The 20,843-nt window shown below is 45.8% G+C and overlaps 3 protein-coding genes across 5 annotated transcripts in view; 2 read left to right on the forward strand and 1 right to left on the reverse strand.

Annotated features, from left to right (window-relative positions):
* LOC139477912 (uncharacterized) overlaps positions 1 to 20,843 on the reverse strand; it is a 189,223-nt gene that overhangs the window by 162,118 nt on the left and 6,262 nt on the right. The gene's annotated exons all lie outside the window — the stretch shown is intronic.
* Positions 1 to 20,843, forward strand: part of LOC139477913 (uncharacterized) — a 263,405-nt gene that overhangs the window by 81,055 nt on the left and 161,507 nt on the right. The gene's annotated exons all lie outside the window — the stretch shown is intronic.
* On the forward strand, positions 1,877 to 6,993 carry LOC139477930 (uncharacterized). The gene has a single exon (XM_071260381.1). It carries the CDS (start codon positions 2,053 to 2,055, stop codon positions 6,991 to 6,993), a length of 4,941 nt encoding a protein of 1,646 aa, XP_071116482.1. The 5' UTR covers positions 1,877 to 2,052.

Here is a 20,843-nt window from a genome sequence, read left to right on the forward strand (position 1 = left end):
GTCGGCGCTGTCAGCATACGGCAGTGATCAAGGGAATGGCAGGAATGTCATGGCGCTGTCAGCATACGGCAGGTGATCCAGGGAATGGCAGGAATGTCATGGCGCTGTCAGCATACGGCAGGTGATCAAGGGAATGGCAGGAATGTCGGCGCTGTCAGCATACGACAGGTGATCAAGGGAATGGCAGGAATGTCATGGCGCTGTCAGCATATGGCAGGTGATCAAGGGAATGGCAGGAATGTCATGGCGCTGTCAGCATACTGCAGGTGATCAAGGGAATGGCAGGAATGTCATGGTGCTGTCAGCATACTGCAGGTGATCATGGGAATGGCAGGATGCTTCTGCTTCATCAAATATTTGTCTTCACTGACTTCAATCAATCTCATATTTCCTTGATTGACCTTCACCCTGCGCAACTACCTCCCTAGTGACCTTTGATTGTTGTATCAGCAGAAGTTAACAGCCTCAGTCATCATGAGACTGAGCAGGGTGGCGGCGACCTATGACTGGAGCAGGTTGGTCAGTCAGATGGGAGGACGCATCAGATGGGAGGATGCATCAGTGACAGGCATTTAGGCCTCTTTTACAGTGCAACTTCATTCGAGAGAGAGTTTAGTGGTTTGGTTAATGTCGGCAAACATCTTCATAAGAGACAGTTTAAGGGGGACATCAGCCATACATTTCAAATTCACTTGAGCTTAATAACATCATCAAAGCGCTGGAATTGAAATTTTACTAAAAAATGGAACCAGAATGTTCGGATTTGAAGGATAAAAGAGAGACATTTATTTGTCAGTTCCTTCGAGAGAACCCTGTTTCCTTCTGGAGGCCCCCATTCACCAGTTCCCTCAAGAAAAACATGTTTACTATTTCCTTCACGAGACCCTTATTCACCAGTTTCCTTAAGAGAAAGCTGTTTACTAATTCCTTCAAAAGACCCCTATTCACCAGCTTCTCAAGATAAAGCTGTTTACTAATTCCTTCACAAGACCCCTATTCACCAGCTTCTCAAGATAAAGCTGTTTACTAATTCCTTCACAAGACCCCTATTCACCAGTTTGCTTAAGAGAAACATGTTTACTATTTCCTTCAGGAGGCCCTTATTCACCAGGTCCTTCAAGAGAACCCTAGGGTGGAAGAACCCAGGTTAGGTTTATGAATTACATGACTCATCCCCAGAATAACCCAACCTGACCTGAGGAGAGTTTACAAAATAGGATTTGAGTAATGTAACATGGATGAGTTTTGAGGTCACAATAACAGGTTTTTGACACACTTAATTAGAAACAATTTGGAATTATATGGTATGGTACAAAATCCTCTAAAATAATTCTCCATAATAATTACGAAAGTCGCAGTATCTTAGGCAAATTTAATCTCCCATCTCCACTAGTGTGAATCTGGTTCTTATTGAGAAACAATATATCAACATATATCCTACCATCTCTTGTGTGAATCTGGTTCTTATTGAGGAACAATATATCAACGTATATCCTACCATCTCTTGTGTGAATCTGGTTCTTATTGAGGAACAATATATCAACGTATATCCTACCATCTCTTGTGTGAATCTGGTTGGGCTGGGAATGGGTAACTCGGGTACTTGGGTACTTGGGTACTCGGGGCAGGTTGGTCCTGAGTAGGACCGGGGTACCCACAGTGCTACCCGGACATGTGGTTAGTCTCATGATATATTGTTTAATGACAAAAACTCACTATAGCGCCAGTGTGGTTGGCGACCGTTGTTTATGTTTAGCGGCAGACTGCCTAGGTAGTGGGAGAGTTACCTCCCTTGGTTTGTTTCGTTCTCTCTACACATGTTGTTGCGCCATTACTGAGAAGTAAAGCTACAAGTATATTGGAATACCTGTGTTGGGTTGTGAATTGCGAGGGTCCAAACTGGCGTGGTGGCAGCGGAGACGATCATCCGCATCTCTGAACACGGCAATTAACCTGACTTTCGCAGTTACTACACGAATAAGTGTGCAATCTACCTGGTCGACATCGCCACGATAGCGCGGGTATTTCAAGTAGGCCTACTAGCATAACATCATGGCAAACACTCACAGAGCTCCGAAACAGTGGTCTCTCACGAAACATGAAACTGTTAATTCGTTTGAGAATTGGAAACAAAACCTACTATATACATTATCACTGGACACGAATTTTGCAACATTTCTTGCTGACGGCGCCACGTGGGGAAAACGTACACGTGCAACCCCGTTACGAGGATTTGAAAATGATGGGGAAGACGTTGCTAGAGCTCAACGCAAGACAGCAGCGCAAAAGGTAACATCACTCGAGTTAATGTTGGGCCAAATCGCCAATTATTGTCCTGTAATTGCCAGGAACACCATTGTGAAAAGTTCAGTATCCATTTCAAGTATCTGGCAGACTATCAGACTACACTACGGCTTCCAGTCATCTGGTGCACATTTTCTTGATTTGTGTGACATACATCTCCAACCTGAGGAGCGACCAGAGGATCTTTACCAGCGCCTGTCTGCATTTGTGGAAGATAATCTGCTCAAACAAAATGGTGGAATCACTCATCATGGAGAGGCGATTGGCGAGGATGAGGAATTAACACCTACGTTAGAGAACATTATTATCCTGACTTGGTTGCGCCTTATCCATCCTGATTTGCCCAAGCTGGTGAAGCAACGATATGGAACGGAACTGAGATCCCGTACTCTAGCGTCAATTAAACCTGAGATATCACAGGCACTCAATTCCCTGTTAGATGAAATACATTCATCTGAGGATGCCAAGGTCATGAGGACTGCTACCTCTAGAGCAAACAACTTCACTCAAAGATCTAATTTTAGACCTCGCATACAGCAGACATCCAATAAACGTCGTTACCAGTCAACCTCAAAAACGTGTCCCCTCTGTCACACAGCTGGTCGTCTCAGTGACAATCACTTTCTCAGTGAATGTTCATACTTACCTGATCAAGACAGAAAATACTTGGCTAAGGCACGTCAAATAGCTAGCATCCTGGATGAGTCAGAGGATGAAGATGGACAGTCCCCTCATACAGACACAGTATCAACACCTCCCGTTACTGCCTCAAGTGTAAACAATGCTTCAGTCAATAGAGTCAGTGTACGTCAGTCTCCATATATGAACGCATTTTATGGTCATAATGTCATATGTCTTACCCTCGACAGTGGAGCTACAGGTAATATGATCAGTCAGACTACTGCCAGGAGACTCGGCATTGCAGTCACCAAAAGTTCACAATCTGCCCATCAGGCTGATGGTTCATCCCCACTACATATTGTTGGTGAAACACGAGTAACTCTCAGCCGTGACAATAAGGATTTTATTTTCGAGGGCCTTGTTGTGGAGAACCTTGATGTCGAATTGCTTGCAGGAACACCGTTCATGGAAGTAAATGATGTTGCCGTTCGCCCAGCTAAGCGCCAAATTACACTTGGAGATGGAACCACCTTCCAGTACGGCAACCAAGAAACCCACTCGTCACACCATACAGTAAGACGCGCACATGTCTTACGAGCGCCTAAGTCCCCTACAACAATCTGGCCTGGCGATTTCATAGAGTTATCACTCCAGGATGACCTGATCCACTCAGATGACACATTCGCAGTGGAACCACGTCTAACAGGTGATTTATTCAAAGACCACAAAGTATGGCCAGCACCAGATATAGTGTCCAGCATTTCAGGGAAGATTAGAATTCCTAATGACACCAAAGAGCCTCTTGTCCTCAAGAAGCATGAGCACTTTTGCCAAGTTCAACAAGTATTCACCATCCCAAACTCTGAGACCGAGATGGTCGATAGTCAATCAGAAAGCATTCCTCTCAGACAGTCCACTACTACATGCAAGGTCAATTGTTCAGAACAGGTACGCATTGACCCAGATAACCAGTTCTCACCAGACACTCGCAACAGTTTCCACGCCCTCATAAAGGAGTACGATGATGTGTTTAATCCACATGTCCATGGATATAATGGCAAATCTGGCCCGTTCAAGGCAGTTGTCAACATGGGTCCTGTCCAACCCCCTCAACGCAAGGGACGAGTCCCACAATACTCACGTGACAAACTTGTAGAGCTGCAAGACAAATTCGATGAGCTTGAGAACATTGGTGTCTTCGTCAAGCCTGAAGATGTGGGGATATCAGTGGAATATTTAAATCCATCCTTCCTTGTCAAGAAGTCAAATGGTGGATTTCGCCTGGTTACAGCATTCACAGATGTGGGGCGGTATAGTAAACCACAACCATCACTCATGCCTGATGTTGATTCTACATTACGCCAGATAGCTGCATGGAAGTACATCATAACCACAGATTTGACAAATGCTTTTTACCAAATACCCCTGTCACGTGGATCAATGAAATATTGTGGTGTGGCCACTCCCTTCCGTGGAGTCCGTGTTTATGCCCGATCAGCCATGGGCATGCCGGGCTCTGAAACTGCGTTAGAAGAATTGATGTGTCGTGTGCTTGGGCACTTGCTCAAGGAAGGATCAGTGGCCAAGTTGGCAGATGACTTATATTGTGGAGGTAATACCGTAGACGAGCTTCTGAACAACTGGCGACGTGTTCTGCAGGCCTTGCAATTTAATGGATTAAAGCTTTCAGCTGCCAAGACTACTGTCGGCCCTTCTAGTGTGACCATCTTAGGATGGATTTGGAAAAATGGCTCAATTCAAGCAAGTCCTCACAGAATTTCCACCCTCTCTAGTTGCACCCGTCCATCTACAGTCAAGGGTTTGAGGTCGTTTATTGGAGCCTACAAAGTGTTAGCCCGGGTAATACCAGGTTGTGCTGGACTATTGGGTCCATTGGACACTCTTCAAGCTGGACGTCCTTCAGCAGAGAGAATAGTTTGGTCAGAGGTACTTATCTGTGCCTTTGGAAATGCTCAATCTGCACTATCCTCACATAAAACCATTGTTCTTCCTCGGAGGGATGACCAGCTATGGATCGTTACAGATGGAGCAGTGAAAAACCATGGCATAGGTGCTACTCTCTACATTACAAGGAACAACAGTACTCTTCTCGCTGGTTTCTTCAGTGCCAAACTGCGCCAGCGTCAAATGACATGGCTACCGTGTGAAATAGAAGCACTATCTATAGCTGTTGCCACCAAGCACTTTAGTCCTTACCTAGTACAGTCAAGCCTACAAGCATGTATCCTGACTGACAGTAAACCATGCGTTCAAGCATATGAAAAGTTGTGTCGTGGAGAGTTTTCAGCAAGCCCAAGAGTGTCTACCTTTTTGTCGACAGTGAGTAGATACCAGGCCTCTGTTCGCCATCTCAGTGGTTCTGCAAATATTCCATCTGATTTTGCCAGTAGAAATGCATCCAAGTGTGACGAGCCCCTGTGTCAGATTTGCTCATTCATTCGTCAAACTGAGGACTGTACGGTACGTGGTACTTCTGTTCAGGACATCATGTCAGGGAAATCTAAACTTCCATACACCAACAGGAATGCATGGCTCGCCATCCAGTCAGAGTGTTCTGATCTCAGACGCACACATGCTCATCTCATACAGGGCACTCGCCCATCCAAGAAACAAACTGATGTTAAAGACGTAAAACGTTATCTACAGTCTGTGACCATCGCCAAAGATGGTGTGTTGGTGATTCAAAGAAATGAGCCTCTTGTTACCATCAGAGAGTGCATCGTCATTCCACGACAAGTCTTGGATGGATTACTGACTGCAATGCACATCCAGTTAAATCATCCTTCTGCCCACCAGTTGAAACTCGTTGTGAACCGCTACTTCTATGCTTTGGACATGGATCAAGCAATAACTAAAGTTTCAAGCGGATGTTATCACTGTACATCTCTTCAACAGGTTCCCCACACAGTTGTGGCTCAGTCATCTACTGATCCCCCAGAGATCATTGGAGCCGCGTTTGCTGCAGATGTAATAAAAAGAGAACGGCAACTCATACTTGTGTTGAGAGAATGTGTCACATCTTTCACCTGTACATGTGCCATTGAAAATGAGCAAAAGGGAACCCTACGTGAGGCTTTGATTCGCCTAAGTGTTGAGATGAGACCATTAGATGGACCCCCGGCGGTCATCAGAACTGACCCAGCTCCAGGGTTTAAGGCCTTAGTTCAAGATGACCTTCTCCGAAGTCAACGACTTTGCATTGAAATTGGTCGAATAAAGAACAAGAACAAGAATCCCGTAGCCGAGCGAGCTATTCAAGAGCTGGAGCTGGAGTTGTTAAAAATTGATCCTTTGGGGGGGTCAGTCACACCTATAACCCTAGCTATAGCCACTGCTCAACTAAATTCTTTCATCAGATCCAGAGGGTTTTCCGCCAGGGAAATGTGGACACAAAGAGATCAATTTAACAACCACCAAATACCCGTTGGAGACAGAAAATTGATCCTAGACCAACATCACCAGCGAACTACCAATCATCTACACAGTGAGATGTCTAAAGCCCATATCCCTAGCCTGCCCACCCCTAACATCAGCATTGGCGACCTTGTATATCTACATGCAGATCGTAATAAATCACGGTCACGAGATCGATACCTTGTGGTTGTTAACGATGGTGAATGGTGCAACATTCAGAAGTTTGTGGGTTCCCAACTTCGAAGCACGTCATATAGAGTAAAAAAATCAGAGTGCTTCAGAGTTCCATGTCAACATGAACAGTCAAGTGGACTTCCTCAGCAATATGTGTGCGATGAGTCTTCGGATGGTGAGATAGATACTGTTCCCCAAAGGACTGTACCACCTACCCTTCCCATCGTTCCCCCAGTGCTAAATGAACCATACCATGACCAAGACATTTTAGTCAACCCACCAGAACATCCTCCTCTGGATAATCAGGACTCCTTGCTTGAAAATGTTAGTGACAATGACATTGTGAATACAGATGACACTGATGATACCGTGTATTCAACTCCAGTCAATGCACAAAGGAGGTCAATCCGAGCACGGCGACCACCTCAACACCTCAATGACTATGTTACCGATTTCTAACATGTTTATGTTGCTCTGTCCATCAACTGTGTCTGGATACCTTTTCGCATTTAGGCTATAGTTATGGTGTCGTATCAGCTTATATCACGTGATGTCAAGGATATCTACATCAGGTTTTAAGTTTTATTGTGACCAGTTCTTTTGGGTATTGTTTATGACAGTATGAGACTTTAATAGTAACCCATATCAGGTAATGTTTTACAAAGAAAAAAGGAGGTTGCGCCAGTGTGGTTGGCGACCGTTGTTTATGTTTAGCGGCAGACTGCCTAGGTAGTGGGAGAGTTACCTCCCTTGGTTTGTTTCGTTCTCTCTACACATGTTGTTTGGCCATTACTGAGAAGTAAAGCTACAAGTATATTGGAATACCTGTGTTGGGTTGTGAATTGCGAGGGTCCAAACTGGCGTAGCTCAGTGGTTACACTACAAGTCTCTAATGTTTGCATTTCTTTCTGATGATGCACACATTCCTTTGGACTTGTATATCTTTGAGTAAAGATAAATCTTTAGTCAACTTCAGTGTACGCATGATTTGATCGTTTCATAAGGGACCATACATCTATTATATGGTCTCTGGTTTCATACATGTATCTAAACAGTTTTTGCCAGGGCTACAGTTTAAACTATTCCCTATTAGACATTGTGTTCCCAACTCTTGAGACCTACAGTGGATACCCGGGTAGGGTCGGGTAATAGGGGGTTGGGTACCCGGGTAGGGTCGGGTAATAGGGGGCTGGGTACCCGGGTAGGGTCGGGTAATAGGGGGTTGGGTACCCGGGTAGGGTCGGGTAATAGGGGGTTGAGTACAGAAACAATGTAACTATGTATATCCTACAGAAACAATGTAACTATGTATATCCTACAGAAACAATGTAACTATGTATATCCTACAGAAACAATGTAACTATGTATATCCTACAGAAACAATGTAACTATGTATATCCTACAGAAACAATGTAACTATGTATATCCTACAGAAACAATGTAACTATGTATATCCTACAGAAACAATGTAACTATGTATATCCTACAGAAACAATATCACTACGTAGAACCTACAGAAACAATATCACTACGTAGAACCTACAGAAACAATATCACTACATAGAACCTACAGAAACAATATCACTACGTAGAACCTACAGAAACGATATCACCACGTAGAACCTAAAGAAACAATATCACCACGTAGAACCTACAGAAACAATATCACTACATAGAACCTACAGAAACAATGTCACTACATAGAACGTACAGAAACAATATCACTACGTAGAACCTACAGAAACAATATCACTACGTAGAACCTAAAGAAACAATATCACTACGTAGAACGTACAGAAACAATGTCACTACGTAGAACGTACAGAAACAATATCACCACGTAGAACCTACAGAAACAATATCACTACGTAGAACCTAAAGAAACAATATCACTACGTAGAACGTACAGAAACAATATCACTACTTAGAACGTACAGAAACAATATCACTACGTAGAACGTACAGAAACAATATCACTACGTAGAACTACAGAAACAATATCACTACGTAGAACGTACAGAAACAATATCACTACGTAGAACGTACAGAAACAATATCACTACGTAGAACGTACAGAAACAATATCACTACATAGAACGTACAGAAACAATATCACCACATAGAACGTACAGAAACAATATCACTACGTAGAACGTACAGAAACAATATCACTACGTAGAACGTACAGAAACAATATCACTACGTAGAACGTACAGAAACAATATCACTACGTAGAACGTACAGAAACAATGTCACTACGTAGAACCTACAGAAACAATATCACCACGTAGAACCTACCATCCCTTATGTGAATATGGTTCTTATTCAGAACAAAATGGCTATGTATATCCTACCATCTCTAGTGTGAACCTGATTTTTATTGAGAAGCAATATAGCTACTTATATCCTTTAGTAGCAGTTGATAATGAGAAGTACTAAGTTTGATAGGATCTTGCACATCTCTAAATAATCTTCATGCCCTCTCCCCTTGAAGTTGATGATCTGATTGGCCAGTATATTAGTAGTCATCATTGATTAACCAATCAGCATGGTTCTACTCAGCAGACCTTGACAGAGATCTGATAGGCTGGTTATTGATTAACCAATCATCTCATTGATGTGTTGATATTGAGACAAACAGCTGGGTGAGTCAGTGTATCCTTCCTGGTGTTTACCATTTCATTGCTTCTCTGGAGAAATCATGAATCACATTCTGTGGGATGAGGAGATATCATGAATGATATTCCTCGTTAGTACTGAATAGTTCCACAGTCTTTGGAAAATAGAATATCTTAAATTTCTTACATTCGTTGTACAAAAGCCCACTGCTGTTCTTTTTTTTTAATAATTTAAACTATTGAAGAAGTAAACCTGGTCCTATGTGTTAGGAGACATTTAGGTGAGTGTTTAGTGTTGTGTGTGATATACTTCCTTCAAAAGTTAAGTAAACTAAAGACAAACCCTCTGCTAACTTCAGGTTAACATTCCCATTTAACATTGTCACCATCACTTGGAAACATCTTGATAAAATGTAGCACAGTCAGATGTCAAGGTTAACATTCCCATTTAACATTGTCACCATCACTTGGAAACATCTTTATAAAATGTAGCAGATATCAACGGACTTGGGGACACTTGCAACAATCTTGATAAAATGTAGCAGTCAGATATTTAGGGCATAAAAAACACAGTTTGGTTGACTGAGTGAAAAGAACACTTTGGAGAAATGGAAAGTTTTACCTAATGACATTGTGTGTCTGCGGTTCCTATGTACAAACCAATAACACTTCGTCCTGAGGGACATCACAGCTGACAGCTGAGGGGCGAGGGGGATGATAGGGGTGGAGGAGGGTCATGGTAGAATAGAGATCGGTCCCCTGGGTCTGCCAACTCCGAGCCGAAACCTGCACCTAGTAAATTTCCTCAGTCTAACACATCAGTTTCGGGGTAAAATTGAAAATTTTCCAACCTACATCCTATCCCAAACAGAACTGTATATTTCTCTCCAGAATATCACTATCAGAGGTTACAGCTGAGTGATTGTGTTCCTGGAATGGAACGATACGTTCTTGTTGGAATACATTCCAGGTTAATTACCCAGTGTATGTGCCACAAGTTGGGTATTTATGGAACAGAAGCGATATTTTCACCCTCCTGGCCTCAAACCTTCAATGTGTGGATAAAAGCATGAAGTATTTTGAAACTTCCCAATGGTAGGTGAGCACTAATTACTCCTTGGTACGTTGATACAGCCGCAGCAACGAGAGAACACAGAGGAACGCGGAGGAATGCAGAGCTATCATCAATTTCCAGTACACATTTAATATGTGAATAATTAAGTGATGTTGATAGCAAGAGATAATGGAGTGCCAGATGTGCCACAACCCAGCCTCATCTCTCACCTCACCAACACCTGCTTCCCTGTTACAGCGCTGTCGGTGTGATGCTGTTCCACTGGCATCAACTACCAGCCGTCTCCCTCTCCCCTCACTGCTCCACCGGCATCAACTACCCCGCCGTCTCCCTCTCCCCTCACTGCTCCACTGGCATCAACTACCCCGCCGTCTCCCTCTCCCCTCACTGCTCCACCATCATCAACTACCCCGCCCTCTCCCCTCACTGCTGCACCGACATCAACTACCCCACCGTCTCCCTCTCCCCTCACCGCTGCACCGACATCAACTACCCTGCCGTCTTCCCCTCCCCTCACTGCTGCACCGACATCAACTACCCAGCCATCTCCCTCTCCCCTCACTGCTCCACCGGCATCAACTACCCCGCCGTCTCCCTCTCCCCTCACTGCTCCACTGGCATCAACTACCCCGCCGTCTCCCTCTCCCCTCACTGCTCCACCGACATCAACTACCCCACCGTCTCCCTCTCCCCTCACTGCTCCACCGGCATCAACTACCCCGCCGTCTCCCTCTCCCCTCACTGCTCCACCAACATCAACTACCCCGCCCTCTCCCCTCACTGCTCCACCGACATCAACTACCCCGCCGTCTCCCTCTACCCTCACTGCTCCACCGACATCAACTACCCCGCCGTCTCCCTCTCCCCTCACTGCTGCATTGACATCACAACTACCCCGCCGTCTCCCTCTCCCCTCACTGCTCCACCGGCATCAACTACCCTCCGTCTCCCACTCCCCTCACTGCTCCACCGACATCAACTACCCCGCCGTCTCCCTCTCCCCTCACTGCTGCACCTGATTCACTGCTACATTGTACATTCAAGTACACCTGATTCACTGCTACAGTGTACATTCAAGTACACCTGATTCACTACCACATTGTACATTCAAGTACACCTGATTCACTGCTACATTGTACATTCAAGTACACCTGATTCACTACCACATTGTACATTCAAGTACACCTGATTCACTACTACATTGTACATTCAAGTACACCTGATTCACTGCTACAGTGTACATTCAAGTACACCTGATTCACTGCTACAGTGTACATTCAAGTACACCTGATTCACTACTACATTGTACATTAAAGTACACCTAATTCACTGCTACAGTGTACATTCAAGTACACCTGATTCACTACTACATTGTACATTCAAGTACATCTGATTCACTACTACATTGTACATTCAAGTACACCTGATTCACTACTACATTGTACATTCAAGTACACCTGATTCACTACTACATTGTACATTCAAGTACACCTGATTCACTGCTACATTGTACATTCAAGTACACCTGATTCACTGCTACATTGTACATTCAAGTACACCTGATTCACTGCTACAGTGTACATTCAAGTACACCTGATTCACTACCACATTGTACATTCAAGTACACCTGATTCACTGCTACATTGTACATTCAAGTACACCTGATTCACTACCACATTGTACATTCAAGTACACCTGATTCACTACTACATTGTACATTCAAGTACACCTTATTCACTACTACATTGTACATTCAAGTACGTCTGATTCACTACTACAATGTACATTCAAGTACATATGATTCACTACTACATTGTACATTCAAGTACAGCTGTTGTGTGCAAACTCTCCTTGATGTTCTCAAACATAATGAATGAGAATATTATTAAACTATATCGAAGTTTGTAGGGTTTGTTTTGTGAATAGATTTTGATGGCCTGAATAATATTTATGATTGAAATGAAGTTGCTGGCAGTTTGGTGATGAATCGTTATTGATTGTATCAGACAAGTACTTCAGTGTTTAAAAAAAGCAATACTTGTTTAAATGTTTGTCACCAAATACAAAGAACATAGAGATTTAGCCCTACTCAACTGCTGTCTCCTGGGAGTGAGTGAGCGAGAATGGTTTATGCCGCTTCTAGCAATATTCCAGCAATATCACGGTGATGACTCTTATTGACAATTGCTGACAATTGAATAACATGATTGGAGATTAAGAGCAATGTTGCAGATGAAGTAGTACAGGGATTAGTAACATTTCATGTTCACCAGATACAAGTGTCAAATTCCCCAAACATATGTTACTGGTTTGGATGTTATGAATTTCAAACATTGTTCCGATCAGAATGTATTGTATAAGGGTAGGGATGAGTTCAAATTTACTACCTGGGTACCCAGCCCCCTACTACCTGACCCTACCAGGTACCCTCTGTATGATGGTACAAAATGTCCGATTGGGAATAGTTTGACCGTACCCGTTGCAAATGTATTTAGATACACGTATAAAGCGATCTGGTCATGTATATACTGAAGTTGACTGAAGTTTTATCTTTATTCAAACATATAAAGTCAGAAGGAATGGGTGCATGGTCAGAAAGAAATGCGAACACTTACAGTGTAACCATAGATTTCTAGATGATTTCTGCCCTTTAACATTATATCACGTGACTAACCATGGGTCCGGGTAGTCCTGTGGGTACCCCGGTCCTACTCAGTACCCCGGTCCTACTCAGTACCCCGGTCCTACTCAGTACCCCGGTCCTACTCAGTACCCCGGTCCTACTCAGTACCCCGGTCCTACTCAGTATCCACCTGACCCAGGTACCCGAGTACCCGAGTACCGGAGTACCCGAGTTCCCAAGTATATGTTAGGACTTTCTTTATAAAAACTTGACCTTGACATGACAAAAACTTCCATGTGTGAAAATTGTGGTTATATGGTTGAGGCCAGTTTTATTGTCACACCAAGGATATTCAATTCTGAAGACTCCCCTGAACCGCTGACCTCATTATAACGCTGGTCGACAAATGAATACTTGAATCACCCTCTGAAATGTTGCCAATATGGATTCCATATCTACATGTTGGTCAGAGGCATGCACAAGACATGCCGGAGACAATGGACTTTGCCAAACTTGGAGAAAACAAGCAGGCTCTTGTGTGGGTAGATCAGCTCTTGAGGTTTAACTCAGTATAGAGTTGAGCAGAACCCTCACTGCAGAGTTAGAACCATCACGACCATCAGGACAAAAGCAGCTTTGAAATGGGGCTTAGTTCATTCTGTGGCCTAGTCCATGGCAGACAGACCATCACCCTGTCTGGAGAGACACTCACTGGTTCAAGGTTCTCATTGCTTCTCATGTTGACCCCGGTGCATTGTGGGTCACACTGGTGCATTGTGGGTCTGACCCTGGTGCATTGTGGGTCTGACCCTGGTGCATTGTGGGTCTGACCCTGGTGCATTGTGGGTCTGACCCTGGTGCATTGTGGGTCTGACCCTGGTGCATTGTGGTTAGGGACCTTACTTACTGTTGCCACACATCTGGAGTCTTTATTATTGGAATTTAAATCAAAAACTTCACAGACAGTTGTTGGAGGGTGGGGATCAGTTCAGTGTGTGTGTTGGGGGATGGGGATCAGTTCAGTGTGTGTGTTGGTGGGTGGGGATCAGTTCTGTGTGTGTGTTGGGGGGTTTGGGATCAGTTCTGTGTGTGTGTTGGGGGGTTTGGGATCAGTTCTGTGTGTGTGTTGGGGGGTGGGGATCAGTTCAGTGTGTGTCTTGGGGGGTGGGGATCAGTTCTGTGTGTGTTTTGGGGGGTGGGGATCAGTTATGTGTGTGTGTTGGGGGGTTTGGGATCAGTTCTGTGTGTGTGTTGGGGGGTGGGGATCAGTTATGTGTGTGTGTTGGGGGGTGGGGATCAGTTCAGTGTGTGTGTTGGGGGGTGGGGATCAGTTCCATGCCCAGTTGAGAGTTGATTGGATCAGGTAAGCTTAGCTGGAGTTGTTGTCAGTTTCAGGTGGAATTTGACTCTTTTATTTCTCCGCTGGGAAGATTAGTGTACCGCTTCTCTTCTCCCTTTTTCCATTTCTGGGATAAATCTGATTTGTGGAGCTATTGGAGCTTGGCTTTGTCGAACATATTGGACAAGCCCATGATGCATTGACTCTTGTTGGCGAGGGGAAACGGGGAGTGTTGCCATAGCGACAGGTTAAATTTCCAGTTTCAAATGATGACAGTTGTCATAGTGACAGGTTAGTCTTGCTGTGGTGACATGGTTGACTGTTGTCATAGCCACAGGTTAGTTTAGCTGTTGGGGCATCTTGGACAGTTGTCATAGTGACAGGATAGTCTTGGGACATCGTGGAAGGTTAGGCTTGCTGTTGGGGCATTGTGGATAGTTTGTCTTGCTGTTGGGGCATCTTGGACAGTTAGTCTTGCTGTTCGGGCATCGTGGTCAGCTAGTCTTGCTGTTGGGGCTTCATGGCCGGTTTGTCTTGCTGTTGGGGCATCGTGGACAGTTTGTCTTGCTGTTGGGGCATCATGGATAGTTAGTCTTGCTGTTGGGGCATCATGGACAGTTTGTCTTGCTGTTGGGGCATCATGGATAGTTAGTCTTGCTGTTGGGGCATCATGGACAGTTTGTCTTGCTGTTGGGGCATCATGGACAGTTTGTCTTGCTGTTGGGGCATCATGGATAGTTTGTCTTGCTGTTGGGGCATCATGGATAGTTAGTCTTGCTGTTGGGGCATCATGGACAGTTTGTCTTGCTGTTGGGGCATCGTGGATAGTTAGTCTTGCTGTTCGGGCATCGTGGTCAGCTAGTCTTGCTGTTGGGGCATCATGGACAGTTTGTCTTGCTGTTGGGGCATCATGGATAGTTTGTCTTGCTGTTGGGGCATCGTGGACAGTTTGTCTTGCTGTTGGGGCATCGTGGATAGTTAGTCTTGCTGTTCGGGAATCGTGGATAGTTTGTCTTGCTGTTGGGGCATCATGGACAGTTTGTCTTGCTGTTGGGGCTTCATGGATAGTTTGTCTTGCTGTTGGGGCATCGTGGACAGTTTGTCTTGCTGTTGGGGCATCATGGATAGTTTGTCTTGCTGTTGGGGCATCGTGGACAGTTTGTCTTGCTGTTGGGGCATCATGGACAGTTTGTCTTGCTCTTGGGGAATCGTGGACAGTTTGTCTTGCTGTTGGGGCATCGTGGACAGTTTGTCTTGCTGTTGGGGCATCATGGACAGTTTGTCTTGCTGTTGGGGCATCATGGCCAGTTTGTCTTGCTGTTGGGGCATCGTGGACAGTTTGTCTTGCTGTTGGGGCATCATGGATAGTTAGTCTTGCTGTTGGGGCATCATGGATAGTTAGTCTTGCTGTTGGGGCATCATGGATAGTTTGTCTTGCTGTTGGGGCTTCATGGACAGTTTGTCTTGCTGTTGGGGAATCGTGGACAGTTTGTCTTGCTGTTTGGGCATCGTGGACAGTTTGTCTTGCTGTTGGGGCATCATGGATAGTTAGTCTTGCTGTTGGGGCATCATGGGTAGTTTGTCTTGCTGTTGGGGCATCATGGACAGTTTGTCTTGCTGTTGGTGCATCATGGATAGTTTGTCTTGCTGTTGAGGCATCATGGACAGTTTGTCTTGCTGTTGGGGCATCATGGATAGTTTGTCTTGCTGTTTGGGCATCATGGATAGTTTGTCTTGCTGTTGGGGCATCATGGACAGTTTGTCTTGCTGTTTGGGCATCATGGATAGTTTGTCTTGCTGTTGGGGCATCATGGACAGTTTGTCTTGCTGTTTGGGCATCATGGATAGTTTGTCTTGCTGTTTGGGCATCATGGATAGTTTGTCTTGCTGTTGGGGCATCATGGACAGTTTGTCTTGCTGTTGGGGCATCATGGATAGTTTGTCTTGCTGTTGGGGCATCATGGACAGTTTGTCTTGCTGTTGGGGCATCATGGATAGTTAGTCTTGCTGTTGGGGCATCATGGATAGTTTGTCTTGCTGTGGTGAATGTAGTGAGAGCTTCATGAGCCGAGTGCAGGGGGACCTTATCAATAGAGTGAGTGAGTGAGTATGGTTTTACGCCGCTTTTAGAAATATTCCAGCAATATCACGGCTGGGGACACCAGAAATGGGCTTCACGCATTGTACCCATGTTGGGAATTGAACCCGGGTCTTCGGCGTGACGAGCCAAAGCTTTAACCACTAGGCTACCCCACCGCCCCCTTATCAATAGAGATTTGTGAGCATCTTGAATGCTCATAAGGAAAAGTTATGAGGAGAGTATGATGAGAGCATCGTCAGGAGAATGTTGTCAGGAAAGCATGAGGAGATTACATGCAGAGTGTCATGAGGAGATTGCATGCAGAGCGTCATGAGGAGATGGCATGCAGAGTGTCATGAGCAGATGGCATGCAGAGTGTCATGAGGAGATGGCATGCAGAGTGTCATGAGCAGATGGCATGCAGAGTGTCATTAGGAGAGCACCCTGAGGAGATTGTCATGAGGAGATGACATGCAGAGTGTCATAAGGAGATGGCATGCAGAGTGTCATGAGGAGAGCACCCTGAGGATATTGTCATGAGGAGATGGCATGCAGAGTGTCATGAGGAGATGGCATGCAGAGTGTCATGAGGAGAGCACCCTTAGGAGATTGTCATGAGGAGATGGCATGCAGAGTGTCATGAGGAGATGGCATGCAGAGTGTCATGCAGAGTGTCATGAGGAGATTGTCATGAAGATTGTCAGAGTGTGATAAGTGGCGAGTGGAGTGCATCAGGAGGAGAAAGCTGACCCCAGGAGACGGCATCTGAACCTGGTGCTGGACGTTCTTTCTGTGTTCATCCATTGACACAAAGGGGCTCATCTCCATCAGATCCCGGCATTCTGTATGTGAAGCAAACTTGAGAATGATTTTCTCCATGATGAGAATAGTTATAATCAACTTCTTTCCCTCTTTCTGTTCAGAAGCATCAAGCTGATAAATGGACATTTGTAGGACAGGAAATATTTCAGATTATCAAATTGTCTGCACTGGGGCCACAAGCTATGATGGAATATTTCGATGCAGATCCAGCAAACGGAGCATAAAATTGGAGTGTTAAATCGTGCATTAACAAGGTGGCCTGCTGCAAACAGAGATTGGTTTAAGACCCCTGAGACATCACGAAAATCATAAAAGAGGTTGAAAAAAGACAGTTGTGAATAAACATGGCAAATTTGTGTAATTTTCAGTCAAATCGCTGTAACATTCCTGAAATTTATGTGATGTTCTTGAAATTTGTTGCTGCACAAATGGATTCTGTTAGAGCAGCAATTGTTGGGCAGTGACGAGGTGGAGGAGGAGGGGGAACGACTGACGGACGATTAGCTGTATGACACGACTGTAGTCTCAACAGCCCCATCTGTGTGTGTGTGTGTGTGTGTGTGTTCGCGTGCCGGTGTGGTTGTGTGTGTGTTCGCGTGCCGGTGTGGTTGTGTGTGTGTTCGCTTGCTGGTGTGGTTGTGTGTGTGTTCGCGTGCTGGTGTGGTTGTGTGTGTGTTCGCGTGCCGGTGTGGTTGTGTGTGTGTTCGCTTGCTGGTGTGGTTGTGTGTGTGTTCGCTTGCTGGTGTGGTTGTGTGTGTGTTCGCGTGCTGGTGTGGTTGTGTGTGTGTTCGCTTGCTGGTGTGGTTGTGTGTGTGTTCGCGTGCTGGTGTGGTTGTGTGTCTGTGTGTGTCCGTGTGTGTATGTGTGTGTGTGTGTTTGCTTACTGTTAGGTCAGAGAGGGAGATCAGGTTCATGTTATACATCTTAATATAACCTTGGTGACACTGGCCTTAGTGACACTGCCCTTGGTGACACTGGCCTTGGTGACACTGGCCTTAGTGACACTGGCCTTGGTGACACTGCCCTTGGTGACACTGGCCTTGGTGACACTGGCCTTAGTGACACTGGCCTTGGTGACACTGCCCTTAGTGACAATGGTCTTGGTGACACTGGCTTTAGCCTTGGCAATACAGGCCTGGGTGACACTGGCCTTGGTGACACTGGCCTTGGTGACACTGTCCTTGGTGACACTGTCCTTGACCTTGGCAATATAGGCCTTGGTAATACTGGTTTAAGTGACACTGGCCTTGGTGACACTGGCCTTGGCCTTGGCAATACAGGCCTTGGTGATACTGGCTTTAGTGATACTGGCCTTGGTGACACTGGCCTTGGCCTTGGTGATACTGGGCTTGGCCTTGGTGATACTGGCCTTGGCCTTGGTGATACTGGCCTTGGCCTTGGTGACACTGGCCTTGGTGATACTGGCCTTGGTGACACTGGCCTTAGTGATACTGGCCTTGGTGACTCTGGCCTTGGCCTTGGTGATACTGGCCTTGGCCTTGGCAATACAGGTCTTGCTGATACTGGCCTTAGAAATACTGGCGTTGGTGATACTGGCCTTGGCCTTGGTGATACAGGCCTTGGTGATACTGGCCTTGGTGATACTGGCCTTGGTGATACTGGCCTTAAGCACACTGGCCTTAGTCATACTGACCTTGGCCTTGATGATACTGGCCTTTGTGATACTGGCCTTTGTGATACTGGCCTTAGTGATACTGGCCTTGGTGATACTGGCCTTAGTCATACTGCCCTTGGTGACACTGGCCTTGGTGACACTGGCCTTAGTGACACTGGCCTTGGTGACACTGCCCTTGGTGACACTGGCCTTGGTGACACTGGCCTTAGTGACACTGGCCTTGGTGACACTGCCCTTAGTGACAATGGTCTTGGTGACACTGGCTTTAGCCTTGGCAATACAGGCCTGGGTGACACTGGCCTTGGTGACACTGGCCTTGGTGACACTGTCCTTGGTGACACTGTCCTTGACCTTGGCAATATAGGCCTTGGTAATACTGGTTTAAGTGACACTGGCCTTGGTGACACTGGCCTTGGCCTTGGCAATACAGGCCTTGGTGATACTGGCTTTAGTGATACTGGCCTTGGTGACACTGGCCTTGGCCTTGGTGATACTGGGCTTGGCCTTGGTGATACTGGCCTTGGCCTTGGTGATACTGGCCTTGGCCTTGGTGACACTGGCCTTGGTGATACTGGCCTTGGTGACACTGGCCTTAGTGATACTGGCCTTGGTGACTCTGGCCTTGGCCTTGGTGATACTGGCCTTGGCCTTGGCAATACAGGTCTTGCTGATACTGGCCTTAGAAATACTGGCGTTGGTGATACTGGCCTTGGCCTTGGTGATACAGGCCTTGGTGATACTGGCCTTGGTGATACTGGCCTTGGTGATACTGGCCTTAGGCACACTGGCCTTAGTCATACTGACCTTGGCCTTGATGATACTGGCCTTTGTGATACTGGCCTTAGTGATACTGGCCTTTGTGATACTGGCCTTAGTGATACTGGCCTTGGTGATACTGGCCTTAGTCATACTGACCTTTGTGATACTGGCCTTGGTGATACTGGCCTTAGTGATACTGGCCTTGGTGATACTGGCCTTGGTCATACTGGCCTTGGTGATACTGGCCTTGGTGACACTGGCCTTGGTGACACTGGCCTTGGTGAGAGAAGTGGAGTGAGGGTTGTGAGGGTTGTGACAGTGTGTAGAGAGGGTTGTGACAGTGTGTAGAGAGGGTTGTGAGGGTTGTGACAGTGTGGAGAGAGGGTTGTGACAGTGTGGAGAGAGGGTTGTGACAGTGTGGAGAGAGGGTTGTGACAGTGTGTAGAGAGGGTTGTGACAGTGTGGAGAGAGGGTTGTGACAGTATGTAGAGAGGGTTGTGACAGTGTGTAGAGAGGGTTGTGAGGCTTGTGACGGTGTGGAGAGAGGGTTATGACAGTGTGTAGAGAGGGTTGTGACAGTGTGTAGAGAGGGTTGTGAGGGTTGTGACAGTGTGGAGAGAGGGTTGTGACAGTGTGGAGAGAGGGTTGTGACAGTGTGGAGAGAGGGTTGTGACAGTGTGTAGAGAGGGTTGTGACAGTGTGGAGAGAGGGTTGTGACAGTGTGGAGAGAGGGTTGTGAGGGTTGTGACAGTGTGGAGAGAGGCTTGTGACAGTGTGGAGAGAGGGTTGTGACAGTTAGGAGAGAGGGTTGTGACAGTGTGGAGAGAGGGTTGTGACAGTGTGTAGAGAGGGTTGTGACAGTGTGGAGAGAGGGTTGTGACAGTGTGGAGAGAGGGTTGTGAGGGTTGTGACAGTGTGGAGAGAGGGTTGTGACAGTGTGGAGAGAGGGTTGTGACAGTGTGGAGAGAGGGTTGTGACAGTGTGGAGAGAGGGTTGTGATGGTGTGTAGAGAGGGTTGTGACAGTGTGGAGAGAGCATTGCCCTGAGAGTGGGTGATGCACATCAAAGTCCCCTACTTGAAATGGATTTATTTAAAATGAAGCTATTAGAAATGGAAATATGCACCCATCATCGTCCTGCTTCCATCTCCAGCACGTAACTTATACTGATCGAAGATTTACGACAAAATAATTGAGACTTTTAAAATTGATTATCAATGAATTTTTTGTGTGAGGAAATGGAAATCTAAATACTTAGTTGGTAGTCGGAGTGAACAGCGTGGTTGACGGTGATTGATAGGGGATTCAATATAGATTGCTTATTCCTCATGATATCAGAAGAAAAAATGATATGGGTT

This window comes from Haliotis cracherodii, unplaced genomic scaffold (genome assembly GCF_022045235.1).
Source record: "Haliotis cracherodii isolate W230 unplaced genomic scaffold, xgHalCrac1.p SCAF_37, whole genome shotgun sequence".
Taxonomy (NCBI): Eukaryota; Metazoa; Mollusca; class Gastropoda; order Lepetellida; family Haliotidae; genus Haliotis; species Haliotis cracherodii.

Coding starts and splice junctions, on each gene's coding strand:
- LOC139477930 (XM_071260381.1), top strand. CDS start 2,053: ATGGCAAACACTCACAGAGCTCCGAAACAGTGGTCTCTCACGAAACAT.